Here is a 15239-nt window from a genome sequence, read left to right as displayed (position 1 = left end):
TTGTGAAATTTCTCTCTAAATTAAGTTTGTCCGCCTCTATGGTGTAATGGTCAGCACGCTTGGCTACCGTACTGGAGGTCCCGGGTTTGATTCCCAGGGTGGGGTTAAATATATTTAAGTGATTTTTCACTCTAATATTTATTCAATATCACCCTGGACTGGTACCTGAGTGGAGGGCTGATACCAGCCCTCCTTCATGTGTGAACGATCAAGATAACACTGCATTTATATGATGCAGTGCCCTATGCACCATTGGGTGCGGATAAGACTTAAGGAATCTTTGTTTGCAAATCCTATTGTAGGTCTACATTGATCTATAAATACATGTGTTTCTAGGTGTGGGAGATGTATTTCTAACTTGTTTAGTATTATATAAACACGATAATTCTAACCGATCCGACATATTGCAGAACGGCTCTGTGGTCGGGCGCTTTAAGTTTCGCTTAGCAATGATAATTTGATTCGACACGCCATCCACAAATCAGGAGTTCAAACATCAGGCATTCAATTCCACTTACTGCCACCATTACCGGGCTCTGTACACGGATGTAGGAAAACCATACGAGACCTCATCTCGAAAAAATTAAAATAACAATTTTAAACTAACTAACATTTGTCTGCCTCCGTAGTAAATGGTCAGCACGCTGGGCTGCCGTACTGGAGGTCTCGGGTGGGTCAAATAAATATTAGTTATTTTTCCACTCTAATATTTATTAAATAAAATAAACCCTGGGCTGGTAAGGGCTGATTATCTTTCTTTTATGTGTTAACGATCTAGATAACACTTCGTCAATACGATGCAGTACCTTTTGCACCATCTTCTTTCAAATAAAAAGGAACGATAGATATTTTATATCAAGTTGCGATAGCTATAATATAGAAAAGTGTATTATTCTTTGCATTGTGCATGATGAAATATAATTAATGCTTTGTAATTTGATTAGAATGATATAACGATTACAAATTGATTCAAATTATTGACCTTGCATTCAGTCTCCATAGCAACTTGAGGCTGTATCTAACTATAGTCCAACTCATTGACCGTGAAAAGTACTGAAATGCCAAATAGAACGAACTATATAAGAAATAAGTGCTGCCAGTATAGTACTGCCAGTGACGAATTGAGTACGACCCGTTAATAACCAATGCAATTAACGTCCGAATTGCAAAAAGATTTAGTAAAAAATTACTTCGCCTTATGTCAGTCCATTCTATTTCTTCTTCTTCTTCTTCTTTTTCTAACCAAAAATTATGCTTAATTAATTAATTACTTCATTTTATGTCAGTCCATTCTATTTCTTCTTCTTCTTCTTCTTTTTCTAAATATCACTGCATCGTATAGAAGTAGTGTTATCTTGATCGTTAAATATACGAAGGAACGGTAATCAGCCTTCCATATTCCATTTTCTTAATCTTTGATGATTTGTCAAAAAAATAATAGTTGTTTGTAATATGTAATAAGTAATAATAGTTTTTAGAAGTAATAATAAGTTGGTATACTAATAGTTAAGGTGGAATTACTATGTTCCCAAATGGACTAAAGAATATCCTTGGAATTGAAGTAGTGACCTAACAGAGAGGCTGACAGCATCCGCGATCTGTCGCTGTTTCTGATGGATGGATAAATCTCGTCATTATTTTCCGATAAATAAGTCTGTTACATAAAAATTCAATTTAAAGCATCTGCGACCTGTCTTCTTACACGAGATTGGTTATTTTAATTAATTTTCTTTAACCTATGGCAGACATTTCCTAATTTTTATTTTAATTATAACATTTTATATTAAAATAAGTAGTTTGGTCCACTACCGTGCTGGAGGTCCCCGGTTCGATTCCCAGGGGAGTTGAAAATAAATATTGGTGATTTTATACTTTGATATTTATTTATTATTGCCCTAGCGCAGGAGTATATGCTTTTACGTTCATGTAAGTAACGATCAGTACACACTGCATCAAAGTGATGTAGTTCCCTTGCACCATCGGGTGCGGATAAGGGTTAGAAGAAGAAACATGGAGTGGAATAAAGAAATCAAAAAAATAAGTTTGATCAAATTCGCAAAAAACACTTTTACTAATTCGCACTTAAGCTGAGGAATTTGAGATGTGGTGCTACAGGCGCATGTTGGGGATTCATCGATCGAATATGCAGGGAACAATGAGGTTTTAAATAGGGCTGGGGACTCATTTGGGGACTTAATTGTTCATTTTAGCTCCAATACTTGAACTACCTGTTCCAAAATATCCCCATTTACCAATATTTCACACTCAATTCTACATTCATCTCTTTCAAAAACCATAATTATGGATTTGCCAACATTCATCAATAAATCACTTTTCTTGCACATATAATACACTTTTGTCACCAATATCTGAAGGTTTTCTCTGCTATCAGCAAGAAGAACAGCATCGTCAGCATACAAAAGGCAACAAACAGTCAAATTGTTCAATCTAGCTCCAACATTTAAACCTTCAGTTTTTTCATGGAATTATCCATGCATAGATTAAACAGCTACGGCGACATTACACATCCCTGTTCAACACCTTTAGAGATGCTAAACCAGGATGACAACGAACCACTTACCCTAATGCATGCAGTTCTATCTTCGTACAAGGCTACAAAGCTTATGATGATGCTGATTTGTATTTTTTTGTTATCTAGATGATTATCCGGGTGTGGTCGGACGGGGAAGGGGGTACATACGTGCCCGTTACCCCCACCACTACGTGTCGTGACGTCATCGAGTGTTGTCGTGACCCAGGAGAGGAGAGATGTCATCTATTAAAAGTAGATCACGCTAATACAGGTAATTGAAAAAAAATAACAAAAAATATGAAATAATTCACCATCACAGTTAAATTTTAAACGTCTTTTCATTATATTTTTAGTGTGTCCAAATCTTTATTAACAAATTATATGTCTATTTCCACTTTTCACCAATTTTTTTCAAGGTTTTGTCATCAAGACGGCGGTCCAAACTCAAAACACAGTAGGTAAGGGACATTTTTTTGTAGTACGTTTTTTTGCATTTTTGGATGAATTAGATTCTACTTAGTCCAAAAATGCAAAAAAAAAACGTACGACAAAAAAATGTCCCTTACTGTGTTTTAAGTTTGGACAGCCGGAGACTGATTGATAATCAAAAAAAATATTTAAAAAGCGCCTGTAGGTTACTTATTAGCCATCACACGTGTTACACATATTGCCTAAGACATAGTTCAAAGGCGTATTTTCTATTTGTCTTTTCGGCAAAAGTGTATTTTTCTCTCGATAATTAGTTTTACAAAATTGACAGTCATTTATTTAATATTTAATCCTAAATAAATCACAAACAAAAAAATCTTAAACGAAATTTATTAATATTAAATAACGAAAGTCCTATTTATTTATTGATTTGGAGTTTAATTTGTATAACTCGATTTTAATTTATGTATTAATTATTTAAACATTCGTTTGAAAATGCCATAACTAGGCGAAACCCTTGTCACAATATTAATTTTTCATGTGTTTTTGTTAGTAAAATACAACTTAGTAGACTCAAAACATCTGTGTTTGATTAAAAATATTAATACATAAAACATAATTCCTTTTACGTTTTATTCATTAAAACATTATTAGATTCTAACTAACCATCACGCCACTTTCCACAAGGATAGGCAGAGAGAATAGAACTCTCCACCAATCTATCTTCACAAAAGACCTTCGCCACTTCCGCATTGATGCGTCTTCTCATACATACAAACCCACTGATTATTCCAACTCCTGACTTGATCACTTGAAAGTATTTGAAATATTTGATTCTACCATGTTTTTCTCAGTCTTCCTCGGCATTCATTAAAACATTTAAATATTTCATTAACAAGTTAAAAAGTTATATTGTTTGTTCATCGTTATACACGCTTGAGATTTCCCAATCAGATAAGGTCGAAATTCGCTTGACATCAGTCTCACGTGTACTTACTGCCTCAAAGCCCTCATTACAAACAAGTTAGCTGAATACATACAACGGAGCAGAGTGGCGATTTCAAGGTATTTGCGACCTTAATTAAGCGGAGAGCTTTTCTTTCAGGGCGCGGTTTTAAAGGAAATATGACCTCCTAACTAAATAAATTATTTTAATTAAATCTCTACTTTCTTTTGATTACTAAAGAAGTTTAACTAATTTTTGGCAACAGCAAAAATATTTTAAAACGAGAAATTGAATAACGAGTCTGCTGAGATTATTTATTATTTTTTTATAACATTCCCTTTTTCCTTGTTATACGTTCCCTATTTTATAAAATATATATTTATTCTTCCACAGTATAATGGTGCATAGGGCATCGCATTAAATCCACTTTTAAAAAAGTCTCTTTGTCAGGACAATCACTACCACAGCATGCCAATATTACTACCCTTCACTACCATAGCACTATTACACACTTAAAACTACACAAAATGTTTAACACGTGCGATTTTTGGTCAACCCGAAGACCAACATGCACTAGGAGTTGCAGCACAAACATGCGTCAAGAGCCGAGAATCTTTATTTTTTAATGTTTTTTTAGTGTTGAATATTTTTTCCTGTATTTTGTATCATGAGAGTGTGTATCTACTACATCGTTCACTCCTTTCAACAACGTCAAACATAAAAAAAACTTGATTTATCAGGAGATTGAGAATTTTGAGAACATAATAAAATGTATTAAAAATAAATATCAAGCCACTTATTGAACTTTCTACTGTGCAACAAATCTTTTTATGTGAAACCTGAAGGTTTTTTCCCCATTTGAAAAATCCATGGTTTGTTTAAAAAAATAATTAAACAATACGTTTTCACTCTGCCCTGTAGCTGCTAAATATCAAGTTTAAAATATGAAACTTTTGCTGGGATATAGTACATTTTCTGGGCATTCCGAAAACATGCTCAACTGAAAAGTGATGATTTTTGATATATGACGTTGTTGAAAGCAGTGAGCGATACGTATGTAATGTTGAAAACAAAGTTAGTATCAGGTTAGTACCAGGTGTGATCTCGACGAAATATTCACACATTGTTTATGTTTGTTCTTCCGTCTTTTACTCTGTTTCGTACCTTTTCACTACCTTCTATTAATATTCTAATTAATGTGGAGAAACTTAAGCTTAAATAATAATTCTCTACGCGTGTAACATTTTGAAGTTCTTTGAACACCTTAAAGTATTTAATAAAGTGGAGAAAAAACTTATGCCTTTAAAATAAGGAAGTTTAAATATATCAGAATTTTATATTAAGACATTGACATTCATATTATTTTTTGACATCTCATCAAAGATGAAGAAGAATATGGAAGTCTGGGCATTTACGGGGCTGACGACCGTCATAGGCTGGTTTAAGTGATCACTTTACACACATGTAGCATTTACCAATTCTACCCATTATTGACAACCACACTACCTACTCAAATTCTTGGAAGTTCTATAAATGAACCAATTTTGGAACATTAACATCGCGGGCACTTGAGTCAAAAGTTTCTAGGTTCGAATCCACTCTACCATAATTTGATACCTATTTTTAATAACAAGCCGCTTAGACTCAGTAAACATTTTTTGAAACATTATTCTTGAATCACTAGAACTTCACTAGAGACATCTATTGGTGAGATGAAAATAAGCTTTTTATTGAGCAGAAATTCTTATATTTGTATGTGAGGTCCGAATCCTGGATTATAATCACACACATGAGAAACGCCAGGAAATATCATATTGTTTTTATTATTTAAGCTTTTAATTTGACCAGATAATTTATTTACAATATTTTGAGTGTGTGCAAATACTTGTCCACTAAATCTGGATCATCTCCAAGAAGATAATCCAGATTTTGCGAAAAAGTATTTGGACACACTCAAAATTTTGTAAACATTGACATTCTTTTGAAAATGTCATAACTAGGTATAAATTGTCAGAAGACTAAAAAAATCCGTGTTTTTTTTTAACAATTAATACATAAATTTTTAAATTAAGGTCCAGCATTCAATATGTCGTAACAAAATATTATCGAAATCTAGGTACTGTTTTACGTAATTGAGTATTGTCCTAAAACACCGTTTTTGCATTGAAAAAATAAATTAAAATAATTACATTTATGGTTTAGAAAAGAACAGTTATTGAAAGGTTAGGAGTTAAAAAATATACACAAATATATTTTTTATATATTCTGAAAAACAAAAAAATACCAATATACCTTCTTTAAAAAAATCGGGCGTGAATAGACATCGCTCACTCCTTTCAAGAACGTCATAAATCAAAAATCGACAATTTTGAGTTGTGCGTGTTTTTGGAATGCCCAGAAAATGTACTATATCCCAGCAAAAGAGGCATATTTTTAACCTAATATTTACCCGCTACAGGGCAGAAAATGTTGTTTTTGCATTTTGAAGAAAAGGCATTATTTAATTATTTTTTAAAATATACTAAATAATTTTCGAATTGAGAAAAAACCTTCAGGTTTTACCTAAATAGATCTGTTGCACAGTAAAAAGTTCAATGAGTGGCTTGATATTTATTTTTCATAAATTGTATTATATTATTAAACTTTAAAAACGTTCTCCTGAAAAATCAAGTTTTTTGATTTATGACGTTCTTGAAAAGAGTGAGCGACATATGTCCTCTCCGGTGGTCTCTCGTAGAATAAACTCTGTGCTTGCGAATATCCCCTTAATATGGAATTATGACGCAACAAATAACTATCTAGAAATGGCAATACTAAAAACTAAAGATGTACAATAAATAATCCTTACTAGATTGCAATATTAGGGTAATTTATCAATCTGATCCACCTGGGATTAGATATAAACCACAATATATCAATTATCACGTCTTCCATCTTGCTTAGATAAGACCACTTGATGCCAACCCTTACAGAAATGAAATGGTGTTTCCACAAAAAAACAAACATATGATAACAGTTGAGATAATTACTTAAAAAACATTTTTGTCACTTTATCTTAATCTATTATATTATTTATTGATTCAGTATTAACTTTGTGGAATGACATAAGTGACAATTAGTCGTCTAATTTATTATATTTAAACCCTTATCCGCACCATAATGATGCATAGGGCACTGCATTATATAAACGCAGTGTTATCTTGATCGTTAACACATGAAGGAAAGGTGATCAGCCCTCCGCCTCAGGTCCAGTCCAGGGTAATATTGAATAAATATAAGATTGAAAAATTAATTTATATTTATTTGACCTCCCCCCTGGGAATTGAACCCGGGACCTCCAGAATGGTAGCCGAGCGTGCTGACCATTACACTACGGAGTTGTCTAATACAAGTGTTTATTTTTTAAATCTTATTAAAACTTATTAATAACGACAAAGTTTTTTCTTAGAGCATTTTCCTCTAAATCAAAATGTAAGAGTACTAAAATACATGCAATAAAGGACTTTAATTAGAATATAACATTTAAATGCGTCCAAATACTTGTTTACAAATCTATTCAAAATAATCCGGGGTCCGGATCACGCATACATCTGAAAAGGGTCTCTGCTTAGTAAAAGCTTTTTCAATCCAACCTAGATGGCCCTAATGAACTCATCAGCTTCATGAGATTAATGCTATATGTAGGAGTTCCAAAAAAAAATTGTTTACTTGTCAATCATGGGTAGAATGATGAATGTTACTCGTGTCATTACTTAACCAGCCTATGATAGGTCATAAGCCACGTAAATACCCAGACTTCCATATTCTTAATATATTATTAGATTAAAACCAATATTTTTAGCTTTTCCACTTTTTTTATTTGACCAGCGACCGGGTTTCGTCGTTACCGACATCACCAGTCTGATGATGTCGGTAACGATGAAACCCGGTCGCTGGTCAAATAAAAAAAGTGGAAAAGCTAAAAATATTGGTTTTAATCTAATAATATATTAAAAATGCAATTCCATCACGAAGTGTCAGTGGATAATATAATTCCATATTCTTCTTCACCTTTTTTGAGGTGTCAAAATGTAGTATTTTTATTCTTTGTTTCAGCTCGAGTGCTTCGCGAAGACGAGAAACCTCTGGATATTTTGCTTTCACAGGAAAATGGGGTCAAATTCATACTGCGGTACGCCAATACGGGTGAGTTTAGTTTAAAATCGAACACCAAAATTCTGAAAATCATTTTATATTCTAAAATGAGATGATTTGGGATTTTACATATATATTTCACAAATTTATTAACTGAAGGCGCCACCGTCAGCCATACTTCCAAATCTATTCACTGACAACTAACGTACGAAAGGAATCCAACTACATTGCTTAAATACATCTAATTTTTTTTTTATAATATGGAATAATGGTTCTATTATAGGCAGAATAGTAACCGTTACAAAGGTGTATAAACTGACTACGCAAGCCAGCCAAATGCCAGGTCTTTAGCCCTGGGATTCTCAGACTTTCATCTTCTTTCGTATAACAAAACGATAGATGTTTCATCTCAAGATGAGACACTTTTACTGTAATATTAATCGGTAGGGTGAAAAAATCCAGTGTCTGATAGCTAACTAACTAACAGGCAAGCAGAGAAAATAGAATGCCACACTTATCTTTCTTTACAAACAATATTCGCCTCTTCCAAATTCATACATCTTCTCATACACACACGCCGATTATTCCAACTCCTGATCTGACCACTTTCAAGTATTTGAAATACTTGATCATGCTTTAAAAATTCCTTTATTTATCGAAGTTGTGGGAAATTCAATGAATGTTGTACCCACCTTTATATGTTTTACTCCAATCTTTCAAACTTTAAAGCTGAATTGTTCGAAATCTTTTAAACCTAAAAGGGTAATTCTATTCCCAGTTCTTTCCTTTTCTTCTTTTCCTATCACTATCATCTCCTTTTCTCTTTATCCCATCCTTGTCTCATGTCTCTTCTTATATATAAATTTTTCTTATGCATAAGTGTGAAGAACTGTAATTGGGTTTTTTTTTGTATTCTGATTTATCATATATTGTAACTGTTGTTTTTCCTTCCAATTAAATTTAAAAAATGCTAAGTTTTCCTCGGTTGAATAAAATGTTAATTTAAATACCAGGCTACAGTTTAATACTGGTTTATTTTAAAAAGCAAATTTATTAATATAAATAAAAAGCTTTGAAATAATACATGATCCGGTTAAACATAAAGAAGAAAGGTGAGCATTAGTCTTATTAAAATTCCGTAGTATTTTTTTCTTAAGGGAGAACGTCCATTTATTCACGTCTTTTCAACCACCTGTTGGGGTCGACTGGAGATTGATTACAGAGCCTTTCAGGACCCTGAAAAGCCTCAAATAAACCGTGAAATAGCGTGAGAGCTTCCAACCTTCCCTATAGCTGGTAAATGGGTAAAAAATTAACAAAAGCTTTTACGCTACCAGCTTAGCATAAATAATAATAATAAAGCATTTAATTTCTTCACGACTTTATCATTTAATATTTTCATTTTAAGTAATATTTTGTTTATTAAAAAATCTTTATACATCGTAACGACTTTATAATTTAATATTATGGTTTCCAAAATACAAAATAAATTGTTGAATGCACCTACGTGTTACAGTTCATCAATTCCTTTTTTTTAACGTATGTATAATAAATTTAATCTTTACTAAGCCAACGTAACGCTTGAAAACATGACTAATATTTTTGTGTAGCTTATAATTTCGCTGGCACCATCTATGTTTGGTTCCAAAAAGCTTTTATTTGTGAATAAAATGTCACTACGGGGGTTACTATTTACAATCGAAAAAAAGGCAGGTAACAGGTCAAAATAAAATATGGAACAAATCCAAAATAAAGGAATGGGTTAATTCTATGAAAATTTTAAAATAGTTTTATTTTTATTTATTTTCTCTTTTTTGTATGTTTAATAGGTTAAAATAGATAAAAACAAGAAAAAACCTAAGTAAAAAGAACTCCGCCAACAAGACACATAAGGCGACTTGGTGGGTCTCTTAAAAAAAACTTAATTATATTTGTGATTTTTTCAATAATTGTATACAGTTAATGTAGTAGTCATACAGGAAAAAGTGACCAAGTGCATTTTTTACAAAAATGTGATTATGACTATTTGATATCTTACTAGCTCAATGTTGCCCTAAAAATCCCAAAGGATTAAGGATGAAGCTTAGAAGTATAATATTATATATTGAGTTGTTAAAAATGACTAACTGCATTGATGTTTATTTTTTTGCCAAGCAAGTGATTAAATGGCCCTCCTGAACATTTAACGTTTTGTTAGTTGGTCACTTTCTCCTGTACGATTACGATTTATATGTATGTAAATAGTTAAAAAATAAATATTTAAAAAAAAGATTGCTTATTAAACATTATATGTACAAATATGAGTATGTAAATGCTTGTAACTATCACATACATTATCACTATCAGCCTCATAAAGCGATGTTGGAAAATACAAACGGAGTTGTTGACGCGGATTAGTTGGTAATGTTATTGGAAACTCTCGGTTACAGACTCTATACTGTACTACGTATGTACGTGTTACTGTACATAGTTGTTTGAAGGAAGAAGCACGTGCTAGAGTTAGTTTTGCATACAGATTGGAGGTTTAATATATCCTTTGAGCATGTGATAGCTAACCAATTGACTTTAATTCTGATTCCGATGGCAGTTTCCGGTCTCTGATATCCAACTTCCTGATCTAATGGCCACTATCTCTAATAACAGAAAGGGAAACGCCAATTTTCTATTTACGGAAAAAAAAATTTATGTACAAACATATAAAAAAAATGTCTTCTTCAAACCCTTATCTACAACTTATGGTGCAAAGGGAACTGCATCATATAACGCTGTGTTATCTTGATCGTTAACACATGAAAGAAATGTGATCAGTCCTCAGTCTTAGGTACCAGGTCAGAGTAATATTAAATAAATATTAGAGTAAAAAATCACTTTTTTGTTACAATTCTTATCCTAAGTTCATAAAAGTTCCAAAACATCAAGCGGGCTTGAAATTATTTTTATTAAAACTTGAAGCGCTAACTTTGTGATTTTCCATTTAATATAATTACTTAAGTGCCTATTTTGTTGACGTAATAAGTTACAACAAGGTAGATCCTTATTATAACTAATTACGTCAAAAATAGGCACCTGAAGTTCCGACCCAAACTCTCATAACCGCCAAACTTTGAGATGATTTTATTGTACGAAGTGTTTTTCTATTAATTAATCTTGAGGAGGGAGCTGTTCGTTTCTAAACCAGTTGATGTTAAAATTCAGCTTTGATATGAAATCAAATAATTTTACAAAAAAGTTTTAAAAAGTTTTATGCATAAAGTCATTGAAATAGTGATTTTTCAGCACAGATGCAGACGAATGTGGAAGTACACACAGTACAGTCTCAACTCACCATTCTTAATTGTATCGATAATGCTTATCTCAGCCTTGCATTCTTTTCTTATATCGACTCGGACTTCTGTCATACATCGTTTTGCCGCACATTCGTCTGAGAAATCAAATTTTGACTGCATTCACTCTATATTCACCTTTCTTTTGCAAATTTCATGCTTCACTACCATACATAAGAGTTTGTACTAGGACTCCATTGTGGGCTGCCGGTTTAGGTTTCGCTCATTCGACATCTCATCAATTCAATTTCTCATCCATTCACACGTGAATGTTACACGTGTGTAAAGCGATCACTCAAACCAGCCTATGACGGTCGTCAGCCCCGTAAATGCCCAGACTTTAATTTATTTATTTATTGGAAATCAACAGCCATTAACAAAGATAATATAAATATACAATATAAGAAGCCGATAATGAGGCCAATAACTGATTTCACATTTTACATTTTATACAACAATACAACTTCCATATTCTTCTTCATCTTTGATGAGACGTCAAAAAATAATATGAAAATAACTCCTGTAATTGGAGACAATCCAGATTTTATGAACATGTATTTGGACACACTCAAAATGTTGTAAAGTAATTAAGTTGATTAAAAAGTGTTTGATGACAATTAGATTGCTTTTATACATTTAAACTGAAAGGCGGTTGCCTTAAGGGTGGCTTTTGTGAAAGGAGGTAAGGGGGAAAATGAATCACAGGCAGGCACGGGTACTATCGTTCTATACCTCGCTTTCACCAATGTCGGTAACCTGTATTTCCTAAAATTCGTTGGTACTTTGATAGCGCTCGAATAAATTATCCCTTCCCGAAACTATTTCGCAGTAAGTGGATGAAATTGATGATGCTTCCTTCCATTTCGTAACAAATGCAAATTTTCTTTTCAGCAACCGTCCCTTTGTATATATTTTTGCCCCACTTAAGAGATTCCATTTTCCCTGTGAAGGTGCGTCGGCTCTAAACTCACCCGTATCCTTTTTGTCAGAGGAAAGGGTATCCGGTGTACAGCCCTTGAATTATAAACAGGCGCTTTACATGTGGAGGCCGCATAAGTCTAAAGGTAGCTTAAACTCCATCCACGGCAAACTTGCAATTGGATGTTCCACTCAAAGAAACTCCTCACCTAAAGTCTGAAATAACAAAATCAATCTGAAAAAACAATCCTTTCATATGCATTAAAGAATTATTCTCACATAACACAAGAAAACACCTCCCAGCAAAGCCCAAAAATCACAATTAACACACTTTACAGTAACGTTCATAGAATTACAGGATCCAACACATAGAAACACAAATTCGAACACATGCCGCTTTTGGTCAAAATAACATAATAATAATTTTATAGTGCAGTAAAGTTGTGTAAGCTACATCGTTTATTGTTTATGCGCCTCAGTTTAGTTCTTGGTACATTTAAGGTTTTTTTTCCTCCACTCATGGGCCAAGTAAGCGGCGCATCCTTAAATAATTTAAAAACTGGATATATCTGTATACGTTTTGTAAGATATCGTCCTATTGAGGACTTTGCTAACACCTTATTTTCGTGATACACATATCTAAAGTATCCGTGACGTTGACTATCAATTGAGAAATGGAAATTAACCACTCATTAGACTCTTATACACTTAAATTATTACACTATGTTTCAAATAAAGGTCAGTCATGAATAATTTTGAAAATTTAGATAAACATAAAAATTTTAATTCAGATAAAACGTTAATTAATAATATACTGTTTCAAAATACGTCACCATTATTATCAATGTTTCCTTTTACCAAAAAATCTTGTTCCTTAACCCTCCCCCCTCCCTTCCCTATATTTATCAACCTATATATATATATATATATATATATATATATATATATATATATATATATATATATATACCCCTAAATATATATTATTTTCGTTAGTTTTAATTTGTACCAGAAGATGAAAACATCTGTAAGTTTTCGAAATAAGTCGTATATATTGTATAAATAAAACTTATTGATGTAGTATATTCAAGTGTTTAATTTTAATAAAATATCAATTGAGAGTTATTTTCCTAAAGTATAACTGCGTATATTTGATGAATCGAGTATAGAAATATCACTTTACCACACTGGGTTAATAGATCAGTCTCTGGAGGCTCTTTTCACGAACGAGAATTAACCAGATGTACTCGAGAAACACATTAAAATATATAATCATATGTCGCTCACTCTTTTCAAGAACGTCATAAATCAAAAATCGTCAATTTTCAGTTGTGCATGTTTTCGGAATGCACAGAAAATGTACTATATTCTAGCAAACGCGGCATATGTTTAACTTAATATTTACCCGCTACAGGGCAGAAAGTGTTTTTTTTTGCATTTTGAAGAAAATGTATTGTTTATTTATTTTTTAAATATACTAAATATTTATCGCAGTATCGTTAAATTATTTTTTTATACCTACTACATATTTTTCACATGGAGAAAAAACCTTCAGATTTTGCCTAAAAATATCTCTTGCACAGTAAATGTTTTATAAGTGGCTTGATATTTATTTTTAATACATTTTGTTATTTTTAAACTTTAAAAACGTTCTTCTGAAAAATCAAGTTTTTCGATTTATTATGTTCTTGAAAGGATTGAGTGATATGTAATAATATATTATTGAATTATAAGTACCGCGCTGAGATCCATCAACAATATCAGTTGACATTAATATCATAGTGTGTCCTTTGGTTTGGCTATTCTCTTTGAATTGAGCATTGATCACTTCCTTGTCCTTCTTCCGGTATCTCCTCTTCCAGTACCCTTTTTCAAATTGAAGATACAAATGTAGAATTGTATAACTGATGTGATGAAAGTCCTGTAAACGTCATTTATTTATCGAACAATTTTCGTGGAAAATCAAGTCTTTAAAGGTTTATACAATTTATATATTATTACATACTCATGTACATACATACACAAGTATATATGTAAATATATATATATATATATATATATATATATATATATATATATATATATATATATATATATACATATATATATATTTATATATATATATATATATATATATATATATATATATATATATATAAATATATATATATATATATATATATATATATATATATATATATATATATATATATATATATATATATATATATATATATATATATATATATATATATATATATATATGTATATAAATATATATATATATATATATTTATATATATATATAAATATATATATATATATATATATATATATATATATATATATATATATATATATATATATATATATATATATATATATATATATATATATATATATATATATATATATATATATATATATATATATATATATATATATATATATATATATATATATATATATATATATATATATATTTATATATATATATATTTATATATATATATATATATATATATATATATATATATATATATATATATATATATATATATATATATATATATATATATATATATATATATATATACATATATATATATATATATATATATATATATATATATATATATATATATATATATATATATATATATATATATATATATATATATATATATATATATATATATATATATATATATATATATATATATATATATATATATATACACTACACCGAAAAAGAATACAATCTATGTGATAAAAATAATTGTGATAATTTTTAAGCATGTAGTATTGTAACTAATATATACAGTATTTTAATATCAAATATACTAAATATAAAATAAAACACTTGCATAAGACCACTTTTGCATGAACTACGTATGTTCTCGTCGAAAGGTTAGAATTTAATATGTGCCATTCTATCCTCTCTGCCTACCCCTGC

The 15239-nt window shown here is 30.8% G+C and overlaps 1 protein-coding gene across 7 annotated transcripts in view; it reads left to right on the top strand.

The window, feature by feature from the left end:
- The window catches only part of ASPP (Ankyrin-repeat, SH3-domain, and Proline-rich-region containing Protein), a 431995-nt gene that overhangs the window by 75131 nt on the left and 341625 nt on the right, over nucleotides 1–15239 (top strand). For all 7 annotated transcript variants that reach the window (XM_088272413.1, XM_088272412.1, XM_088272416.1 and 4 more), the window contains exons 3-4: nucleotides 2660–2804; nucleotides 8004–8093. In XM_088272413.1, the coding sequence (XP_088128539.1) occupies nucleotides 2660–2804; nucleotides 8004–8093 (235 nt within the window). The remainder of the gene's footprint in view (nucleotides 1–2659; nucleotides 2805–8003; nucleotides 8094–15239) is intronic.

Source organism: Brachycentrus maculatus, unplaced genomic scaffold, assembly GCF_059751285.1.
Source record: "Brachycentrus maculatus isolate JH-2025_06_01 unplaced genomic scaffold, ASM5975128v1 h1tg000496l, whole genome shotgun sequence".
NCBI lineage: Eukaryota > Metazoa > Arthropoda > Insecta > Trichoptera > Brachycentridae > Brachycentrus > Brachycentrus maculatus.
Note: the sequence above shows the minus strand (reverse complement) of the source record. Positions and strands in the feature narration are given on the sequence as shown.